The 11,065-nt window shown below is 40.2% G+C and overlaps 1 protein-coding gene across 1 annotated transcript; it reads right to left on the minus strand.

Annotated features, from left to right (window-relative positions):
- Nucleotides 1-320: 320 nt before the first annotated feature.
- On the minus strand, nucleotides 321-4,373 carry LOC118117254 (calcium-activated potassium channel subunit beta-2). Its single transcript, XM_035169346.2, has 5 exons — nucleotides 3,225-4,373; nucleotides 2,697-2,819; nucleotides 2,436-2,606; nucleotides 1,979-2,174; nucleotides 321-1,739 (listed from the first exon to the last, which is right to left on the minus strand). The coding sequence occupies exons 2-5, from the start codon at nucleotides 2,753-2,755 to the stop codon at nucleotides 1,455-1,457; spliced, it is 711 nt and encodes a 236-aa protein (XP_035025237.1). The 5' UTR covers nucleotides 2,756-2,819; nucleotides 3,225-4,373; the 3' UTR covers nucleotides 321-1,454.
- Between the last annotated feature and the right edge of the window lie 6,692 nt (nucleotides 4,374-11,065).

Here is an 11,065-nt window from a genome sequence, read left to right on the forward strand (position 1 = left end):
TTATTACAGCTGCAGAGCCACGTGTGTGTGTGTGTCGGTGTGTGCGCGTGTGTGTGTGTGACCAATGCACCATCATTATAATGCATGAAGATTGCTGTTATCGTTAATAGGGTTGTTGTTAATGTGATGCAAGAGTGAACCTCTCGACCCTATGTATGTGGAAACAGAATTATTGATCAATTATACTTTTTTACAGATGTAACATTTTATTCTATTTTATTTATATTCTATTTTATTTATTTATTGCTTAGCTATTTGCTTTCTCTGAGTTTTTTTCACTTTAATATTCACTTTCTTATTTCTGGTACTTACTCCTCTTATAGCATTTTATCTTTATTTCACCTTTATGATTTTCACGTCTTTTAGTATATTAGTATTTTATCTTTTCCCCTTTGACATCTCTTTTAGAATGTTATTTTATTATCTTTATCATTTTCACATGTCTTTTAGTATTTTATTATTTAATAATTTCCACATCTCTAAGAATTTTATTATTTTATCTTAATCTTTGCCACCTCCCTTTTAGCATTCTGTTACTTTATCTTTATTCTTTTCACATCTTCGTTAGCATTTTATTATTTACTAAAACATTTTCACATCCATTTTTAGCATTTATTTTCAACTTTATCGTTTTCACATCTTTATTTGGCCTTTAATTATTTCTGATTTATTCATTTCATATCTCTCTTGTTATTTTATTTACGACAGCATCTTGCTGTGGATGTGTCTTTGTCTTGCTTTTATTCTGCAAAGCTCTTTGTGTTACATTGTATGCATGAAAAGTGCTATTCAAATATTTCAGAGGTCTAGCACAATTTTATTTCATCGCTATTCGTGTATACACAAAAATAGGTAAAAGGCCTACTGCATACTGGTCATTAGTCATAATTGGTCATCGTGGTGGTGAGTATAAAATAAGAATATATTATTGTTTCAGAAAACTATTTTGATTCCAAATCACCAAAGACAAATTCTCAGAGTTGTACAACGTTGCTCAACATCAAAAGTTTGAACACAGAAGACATTGTTCGGAAAGACAGGGCAGTGTTTTACAATGTCTGTTTTTTGGTATTATCATATAAGTGTTGGCAATATAATATAATGTAGTATAATACACTGGATTTAAAATTACTGGTAGAATAAACTTCCTCATAAACAAGTAACCACAGAGCATTTTATAATCCTCCAACACAATGCAAAACCCAGTCCTAGTTTTCCCTGTACAAGAGCCAGCTACACATCTGAACGTTTCCGCCTCGGAACATTCACTCCACTTTTATAAACAGTCACATCCTCAGGCCGCAGTGAATCTCATCTGTTCCACATGTCTCAGCTGAAGAGGAAAGTTTGCTAGGGGGTCACAGCAAGGTTGTTTAGTTCCAACAATCCTTGTCATATCACGTGTCCGTCACCAAACCACCATATGATTGGCTTTCGCAGCTGCCAAATGTATTTCACCTCTTGATCTTCCCAATCTCTTCACAGAGTCTGGAGAGGTACTGTGTGAGCTTCACCATCACGATGATGAGGACCCCCCCTGTGATCATGCAGGAGGGCCAGAGCAGCGAGTGGAGGACGACGCTGTGGTCGTACAGCCGGGTCAGGAGGACGGTCTCCTGCTGCTCGGAGGGGTCGTAGTAACAGGGGACCTGCTGGTTGACCTTCAGGCGCTCGGAGATATTCATAATCATGGTGTGCATGGCCACACTGTCCCTCTGGCACCTGGGCACATAGAAACACTGCAAGGACAGGATGGAGGCACACAGAGGTTATTTAGAGGGCAAGGATTTTTGTTTATTTCACAACACTGAATACATTTTCTTTTAGCTTGTCCAGGAAAAATTACAAATCCTATCTGCTAACATTTTCTGCACTGGGAGCAGAGTGCATCTATAATCAGGCCAACATCTGACAGCCGCTGCCAACATTTGAAACGGTTCAGTAATTCCTTGTATTTTCCCTCTGGCACAGTACTCACTTCAGAGCTGGCGTCCTGGGTCTCTTCATTGTGAGATAAACGGCTGACACGGCCCGTGTTATTGACGCTCACGTAGACCTGCAGACAGGGGTATTTGGAGACTCTCCAGCAGTCTGACCCACAGTTGTAGGAACAGTTCATGTCTGCCGTGACCGTGGAGTTGCGAACAACACACACACCCTCCTCTGTCCACACACTGTGTTGACATTTAAATGAAGATTCAATTTAATGCAAAAAAGAGAAAGCATTTTGAGGGTCTCTCTAGGTGTGAAATCAACTCGGTTTGGGGGTGTAAATTGTCCCAGAAAATCTGCTTTCATAAAAAGTATTTATTTTTTGCAATTTTCAGCTTGAGAGAGCACTGACTCAGTTTTTCAAAAGGCACATGTGATGAATTAAACATGTTTCTTGCAGGAAGTTAACTCCTACGTAAGGTGTTTGAATAAAAGGCCTGTACCTGTCTGCATAGGAGCGTAATATGGTGATCCCCAGGACAAAGTACATCATGACAGATGAGAGGATCATTCCCAGACCCAGGAGAATGGCCCGATCTTCACCAGGCTTTAGAGCTGTCACTGTCTTCTTTTTGTCTAATAAATCTACCTCTCGAAATTTCTGGTAGATTGAGCTGATGATGGAAAATGACAAATGACGTGAAAATCCAACCTCTGTTTTTTTTAGTGGATGTTCAGGCCTGGAATTGTATAAGCCTTGTTACCTCCTCTCATTTCCTCTCACCGCGCCTCTTGTATTTTTGGCCCCTGCCACAAAGAACATCTTTCCAGATGATCTACGTCCTCCTGTGCTTGCTGAGGCCGAACGGAAAGATTGTTGAAAAGACCTGTGAAGAATCACAGCCTATTTTATATTTAGCTGTGATGCAGCATAGTCGGAAAACACTTTCACCAGCAGGATCATGAACAGAGCAGAAAGCCTCAGCCACCGGTCGCAAAACAAACTTGCCATGAAAGAGAACCACGCATTGTACCGTACCTTTGGTGCATGTTTGCTGTGAAAATCAGGGTTTTTAAAAATAAGTCCAGTGTTGTACAAAAGAAATAAGAATCCCGACAACCCTGCAGAACAGCAGTGCCTGAATATGGGAGTATTATGCTGGGCTGGGACAGGAAGTACCCCAGGTAAACATCACGTTTTGAACACAATGCAACTCTACTAAAGGGTAAACAAGACGGCAGATGATAGGTGTTAATGCTGATGAGGCGCTCCGTGAAAAAAAAAAACTTACCTGCTGTATCCTGTACACTTCAGCTGTCAACACAAAGTCATTGGCTCCTCTCTTGACACAACAACAACAACACCTTGCATGTGCCTCCTCCTGCTCCCTGCAGCTCCTATAGCATTTGCAGAAAACACAGTATTCAGTGCTGCACATGAGGCTTTCAGCCCCATAAACCACATTAGCCTTGATTCAGAGGCAAAAGAATGGGCGGCTGAGACATTATGAGTTATTAGTTTTGGGTCTGCCGAGCGTTAGCGTCAAGGTGAGGGTCAATGCAAACCCACTCATGAAATTGCCAGGTATTTATTCACAAACAGGATTTATGACAAATGTCTTTACGTGACCGTGTTGTTAAGCGTGTGCGGTCATTTGCTCAGATCAAATCTGTGATGTCATGGCCCTGTCTAAATCAATAGTGTGCTGCATCATGACCCAGAGGAAGTAGCAATAAATCAAGTAGGAGTCAACAATCAAGTCACATTATTTATTTACTCTCCTTCAATATGGAATGGATTAGGTTTTATATTGTTGGGTATTTTTGTAGCCTCTAACATTTTCATTTTTGAGGGGATAACAACCCGACCAGAGGGAGCAGCAAAGCTCGAAAACAAGCCAACAAGTTCCTTTTAGATGAGTAATTTCCTTATTGTATTACATTCCCAGCTGCGTTGGGGAAATGTTGCTGAGAGACAACCCCAGTGTGACATGAGACATCTGAAGGAGCCCGTAAAAGTTTCCTCGAAACATTCCAGGCGAGGTTGCATGCTGCGTGTGTGCACAACAAACAGTTTTACACTTACACGTATTTTTTTTCTGCTTGCGTATTACAACCTCCCAACTTTTCTCCTCTGTAAAGGCACGCTGACCGTTGCCCCTCTACTGCCTCAAGTTCCACACATAACGGTATTGATTTCAGCTAAACATGGAGACGCACACGGTCAGAAACGTCACCTCACCCCTTGCATTACAGTCCAGCAAAAAAAGGTGCCAGGTGACTTCCTACCTAATAACTTATAAGGAATAACTGGTGTCCTTAATGACATGTTGGACAGGCCGTCTCACTCGGGTTTAGAGCTTCACCTTGCATGGCCTTCTGTGACAGCTATAGGGAAGGAAACACATTTATACCATGGAAATATAGTGTTCAAAATTAAAGTACATATTGTCCACATTTCAGATTGGACTACTTTACATGAAAACTCTTTTTTAGCTTGATAATTTTCTCATTTATTAAAACCGACAGTGATTAAAACATTTTTCACATGGCAATAAAATAGTATATTCGCTCCTAAGCTAATCAGACCCGTGAAAATCTGAAATGATTGAAGTGAAATGGCTAAAACTGAACTGAAGTGGAAACAGTATCATAGCCATCGGGTGAAGGAGGGGATCTGAACGACAGCCACCGACTTGAAAAGTAGATTTAAAATAAATCCTTCCTCATATCTCTGCCTATTTAAAAAGCTACTGAGTCTGCAGTGTCACTGCATGAAGCAGTGGAGGGGGACAGTCTGAGGAGCTGCTTCAGCTCACAGCGCTGGTGTGAAACTGCTTATCCTAGCAGGAACGCATTGTTCACATTTCCCTATTATCAGTTTAATGAAGTACATATCCTGAGCCGAGGGCCGATGGGATCAGCTGACCTCACGGTATAATATTTACGGGTGTGTCCTTGGTTCATGTTTCTTCCAGCTGCCCCGCTCACATCTTGTGACACTGAAGGCCTGACTGAATGAGGGATAAAACCTAATTGGCACGTGGTAGACAGAAAAAAACACAAACTACAAAGAAAGACATAAAACAGCAAAGACAATTAAAGAGTAAAATAAACACACAAAAAGTGACAAACTAATTTGAGGAGACACAAACAGAACTAGAATGACCCTCACCTTCACCATGGCCCAACAGTCCTCTTATTAAACCTCATTTAACAGGTTCAATCATTCAATCAATCCACATTTAAGGGGGAACTGCACCAAATTGTACATAATTAGAAATATCAATCCCCTAAACATGTTTGATTTTTTTTCATCGAGATCCATGAATTATTCTCTGAGAAATCAACAATTCTCCATCTCACAAGAAAGTAAGTAAAAAAAATTGCTCTGCCCCATGATCCAGATCTGCACCAAAATGTAATGGTTTGTCTCCTGACTCATACTGCATCCTTCCACCGAAGTTTCATGGTGATACATCCAGTAGTTGTTGTGTAATCCTACTAAATATCAGACAAACATAAACCTAACCTCCTTGGCAGATGTAAATAGAAAAGACACAACACAACTTCACAGAGACAAAGAAACAACTACCAAATACCAACAAAAACATACAAAACCACAAAAAAAAGACACAAAACACCTACAAAAAGACTCAAAACAACCACAAAAAGACAAAAAAACTACCAAAAGACACAAAACACAGGCAAAAAGGCTATGAAAAAGAGCCAAAAGAAAACAAAAGCACACACAACAGCCATGTTTTGTGTTGTTTTTGTGGTGTGTTGTGTCTATTTTCCGGTGGTTGAGACAGCTTTTATGTGTCTGTGCCTCATAATTCACCCAATTGTTTTTAACTTTCTGTGGATTTTATTGAGCTCGTATTACCAAATAAAGGCTTGTACAACATACATGGACAAACCTGAGATGTGAGGACTCTGAGGTTTACTGCTGCACATTTTGCTTTAGTACATGTGGACTCTGCACGCACGCTAAGCAGCACGGTGGAATTTAAAGCCTGACCTGCTATCATCACGCTCTCTAATGACGAATGTCTCAGGATGTATTTTTTGCCACGTCCTTCCAGTGATAACTGCCTCGCTGTCAGGTGTCCCAAGCACTGTTCGGTGCCTTAAAAAAAAAGTTGCACCCTCCACTGCACAGCAACAAAGCAGCAAACACTTACGTGAGGAGCACACACTGGCAACTGAGTGGTGTGAGCAGAGGATAGCCTACTAATCTACACGTCTAAGGTATATTGTACATACATTTATTATTATTATTTTACTGTGGAGTGCATGTGCCCATTAAGTCAATTTAATTGGGATTCATCCAGGACCTGAAGAAGAAAAATCTCCATCCAGTCAGTCATAAAATCCATAAATCTTTTAACTAAATATCAGAAGGATGAGACATGTATACATTCAAATTACAATAAGCTCCGGCTCCTGTGTGTGCTGGGTTAAAATAGTGGTGGTAATATGTCCAATCTGTGAGGTCCTACCTGTTGTCGCTGGGTTGTTATGATAATCCTGACACTGGGCTACAACTGTCAGCAGTGACTCTCCGACATGGTGTGGGCTCCGAGGGACATCAGCTGTGACCTCTTATTTAAACTCTTACCCCAAGTGGACAGGATGCCTGCCATACCTGCGTGAGTAATATGAGTTCCCTGCACAATGCTGCTGTGCTTAAAATGGTCCCACACAATGAATCTCCACTGTACTCTGGCTCTGAAGGGGCTCCGCTGGGGGCCCGCCGCTATGATTATTGCAGACACTTCCACGAAGGATTTCAGGAGCAGTTATTTCAAACACCTCCGCCTTTCCATGTACAGTATGTATGGGCAACTTCAAAGTGAAACACGGAGACAAGAACACTTACGGCCACTAGGTGTCTCTGCAACCTCAGATACAGGAGAAAGAGTGGGTTGGGGAGATTCCTCTTTGTCTGATTTACCAGCAACTGATCAGATGAAATGTGAAACTATGTTAGTGTTAGGTTGTTGGTTGTAGATCTATAGAGTTATATCTTTATAATGGATACATAACACACAGCTTCCTTATTTACCCCAAAAAGATGCACATTAAGAAAGATTATCTGTGTTAAATCAGTAAAACAGTTAAAGATTATTGTAGTTATTTATGTCTGTATTTCATTTTGTTTCATGCTATACAGATATCATTACTCAATAAGGAAATTTGTGAAATAAATCACGCTTTTTATATTTGTTTTATAACCATTATACCAGCCCCTGACTTATTTCACCCTTCAGAACATTATACCTTAATTTGTAAGCTAGATGTATAGACTGTATTATTGTATATTGTATATAGGTGTGTTTATGCATAATTTTATATTCCAATTAAGTAAAAACAATTTGATCATAGGGGCCTTAATCCCTTTGTAAAGTGTGATGATTGAATTCAAAAACATTTTTGCTGTATTTCTTAATTCATTTACTTTTATTTCATTTTGATATGGACCTGCCAGTCTCAAATAAAGCGTTACTAACTATTTTGTCTTTCTATGTATTGTCTTGGTCTGTATATATGTCTAAAATTTGAATAACATACAGAACAATCTGAAGCTCAGATCATCTTTTATTATTAGGGCTATTTAACTTTTCAATCTCTTCTTATTTTTAGTTTATTCATTTGTTTTAATTGATTCACTTGCTTTAGATAAAATTCTATTCACTTGTACTGTTTCTTATTTGTGTCTTGGAATGTTTTGTTTATTCTCTGAAATTCGTCATATTATAAATAAGGTCTCTAGTTCAAATAAAGGTTGAATGAATGAATGAGAATCCAAAGCATTTGGCCAGTGATGACAGTGTTGTTCTGAGCAGATGGAGGGTTTCCCCTCGCAGTCTTCAGCTATGAGCCAGTTTGTCCTTCACACCAGCAGCGTCAGGTCATATTCTACTGGGAGTGCACACTTATTACCACTTTGTACCACTTTCTGTCTCCTCGAAGACACATCCAGTGATGACAACAGTACAAAGAGTGCAGTATAAAAGAAAATCTCCACAGCTGCTTCCTTACTCTTTAGCTCAGATGCCTTTCTGAGGTAATTATACATTGGCCTTCAGCCTTGGGGGGAAAAAAATAGCCCCCCTTCTGCATACAGTATAGGACAGCAGAGAAAATGTGCACAAATAGCAGGATGAGAAAAAAAAAGAGGGCAGATGGAGAGGCATTCGCATTTATTTGAGGTTAGGCCTAAACATAGCTGCAAAGACGTGCACGCTGTCTTTGTGCCACATTTGGACGCGAAACAACCCAGTAAGAGAGAGAGGGGATGAAAGACGATTCTGCTCCTTTGTCTCTCAGCAACTAAAAATAGCTCTTGCTGAGCAGGCAGAGGAGCTGAGCTGCAGTCCCTGCTCCTGCTCCCTTTTCCTCCTTTTTCTGTCGCTCACTGCCTTTAGCACGTAAAGCATCATGTTGATGATGCACGTGAGGAGACTTTCACATCAGCTGTAGGATACAGTTATTATCATCTTAGGTACGGGAAGTGCCAATGATATTTGTACAGTGGTTAGTGGAGGTGTCGCCTGCTGTGCTGATGGATACAAAGATTTCAATTCCACTGTAGATATTTCTAATCTGTTTTCGCATCTTTATTATGGACGCTTTTATTTTGAGAAAACACATCTATGCAAATAAGTACAATACAATGCATCCGCTTGTTAGAGTTTTTGTTGTGTGCATGTGTTAATACCTCCAAGGAGTTTTCATCTTGACCCATATTTGTTTGTTGGTTGGCTGCTTTGTTTCTAAACAAGATTATACAAATACTACTGGACGTATTACTATGGCGTATTACTATTTCAGGGAAAAATCAGAGGCGAATCCAGGAATTTTTTCTTCATTCGCTTTCTTTAACATTGTGAAAGAGGACGATTTGTTGACATTTTCACTGATTTCCCATAATTCATGGATCTTGTTGAAAAAAATCTGGCATCTTTAGGAAACTGATATCTATGAGTGTGTGCAATTTGGAGCCGCTTGATTGAATTTGAGGAGACTGTTGGGCCTTGGTGGGGACATCTGCTTTATTTAGTGCCTTTCTGATTTATTTCAGGTGTTTTTAAGAAGAAAAAATATATACTGATTTCAAGTTGTCGTCTATATCTTGACATCTTTTTCTTTTTTTCAAACATGAAAATCTGAGACCTGTGTTTACGTGATATTATTTTTCTGTCTTCTTAACACAAAAATGTGCAAACAAGCCAGTGAAAAGGCAATGCTGCTGTTGCTAAGGCCGTGGATAAAGCTGGTGTGGCTGTATCCAAGCAATTACACAATGCCAACATGTCCAGCACATATTTATCAGTGTTGCGGCTGTGCTCACATGCCTAGCAACCTTGTGTTATTGTCCTGAAGATTAGCTCCCTGGCTCCACACACACAGATACCGCACTGCTGTCTCCCCTCCCAGCCTCACATTTATGGTGGAAAACAGTGCTAATCTCATTTTAGGGACTACAATGTGCAAACACAATTTACCATTTAATGATGTAAGCTGTTGTGTATCTTTTATACCTATTAACATACAGTATACAATATGTGCATATGATGTATTTGAAAGTGGGTGAGCAGGATTATAGTCACAGAGAAGAGGTGAGTCAGTTCACAATATCTGCCCCTGGAGTGAATCACATATTGCGTAAACCCTGGCACTGGAGAGGAGGAGGAATTTGCTTTGCGTTTTTCTTCACTGGCAGCTAAAAACACCCTCACACAGCAGTGGGAGTGATGGAGCACATTGTTTCTGTTTATTCTGGCTGGAGAAGAAGGGAAGAAGAGGTAGCATTTGGGAAATCATGCCTCTGAATGGACCAAACAGCACTGAAAAGAAAATCAGATTTTCAGAATAAGGCCTGCAATTTTTTAGTGGTGTGTATAAAGATCCACCTCAATCCTTGGGCCTTTAACCCTGTGACTTTTGCTCCATGTAAAGAAGTTACATCGCCGTGTAACATCCAATCACCCATGCATGATTCTGAATGTGTGGCACAGGATACTAGACTGGGAGGTCTGGGGTGGATGAGTTGCTGACAAAGGGTCAGATGAGCGCTGATATAACTGAGTGGGAGGATCAAATACAGTAGCTCAGAGACTGGGAGGTGGCAAAGGATTTTTTTTTTTTTCAATCAGTGGACTGCAAGAGCATAAATTATCTGAAACAGCCAAATCCATCACTCAGGACCCCAGTTATGATATACATGCTAACCTTTTAGACTTTTACTATCCGATTGAATGCAAATGATGTAGCTTGGCTTTAGTGTCTGTGACCTTGGCTGAAGATTATAGGTCAAACTCCTCAATGATTTGCCTCGCAGAATGAAACATATGATTCTGAGGCGATGCTTTGGTTTTCTTGTGTTTTTGTGAGGATGCAGATTGTGAGGAATTAAAGTGGGATGTTGTGAGTGCATGTTTGTACACAGCAGAGACTTACCTCCACCGAGGTGGTTATGTTTTCCTCTGTGTTTGTTGGTTATTTAACGGGATTACTCAAAAAGTGCTGCACGAATTACCACAGATTCTGGGGGTAAGGATGCAGAATGGTCCAGGAAAGGACCCATAACATTTTGTTGTGGATCTGGATGAGGATTTTTTTTGTTCACTTTTTTTAACATCGTGAAATAGTGCATTATTTCACGTGTTTGTTGATTTTGATGAGAAAAATCAGACGTTATTTAAGGGGTTTGTATCTATGAGTGTGTATATTTTGGGGCAGATCCAAATAAAAATCTGGACATAGTGAATTTAGATGAGGTTTCATAAAGGGACAGATGGGCCTTGGCAGATGTATCCACTATAGAGGGTCATCCCAGATGCATTTATGACAGCAAGAAACCACCAGTGCCACAAAACGATGCACCGAATATGCTTGTTGCTGTTGTAAGAACTGACCTAACGATCCTCAATTCAGCTTTTCACGTCATGTCATCATCTCACATGCAGGAGCCTGAGGCGATGCAGCCACTGAACTGGAAGCTGGGGGAGTCGACACTGAGGGGGAAATGAATAATCCAGTGTGTTACGTATAGAGCTGTATAAAACAGAATCAGTGTACAACACAGATTGCACTGATGATGTAAGCTTGTTGTTGACTTTCC

Source organism: Hippoglossus stenolepis, chromosome 11 (assembly GCF_022539355.2).
Source record: "Hippoglossus stenolepis isolate QCI-W04-F060 chromosome 11, HSTE1.2, whole genome shotgun sequence".
Classification (NCBI taxonomy): domain Eukaryota; kingdom Metazoa; phylum Chordata; class Actinopteri; order Pleuronectiformes; family Pleuronectidae; genus Hippoglossus; species Hippoglossus stenolepis.

Bases quoted from the DNA above. Each gene is read 5' to 3' on its own strand.
- LOC118117254 (XM_035169346.2), bottom strand. From the start codon at position 2,755: ATGTTCTTTGTGGCAGGGGCCAAAAATACAAGAGGCGCGGTGAGAGGA. The intron at 2,607-2,696 runs GTAACAAGGCTT...TTCCATCATCAG, and splicing joins GTGAGAGGAAATGAGAGGAG to CTCAATCTACCAGAAATTTC. The intron at 2,175-2,435 runs GTACAGGCCTTT...ATGTCAACACAG, and splicing joins TTACGCTCCTATGCAGACAG to TGTGTGGACAGAGGAGGGTG.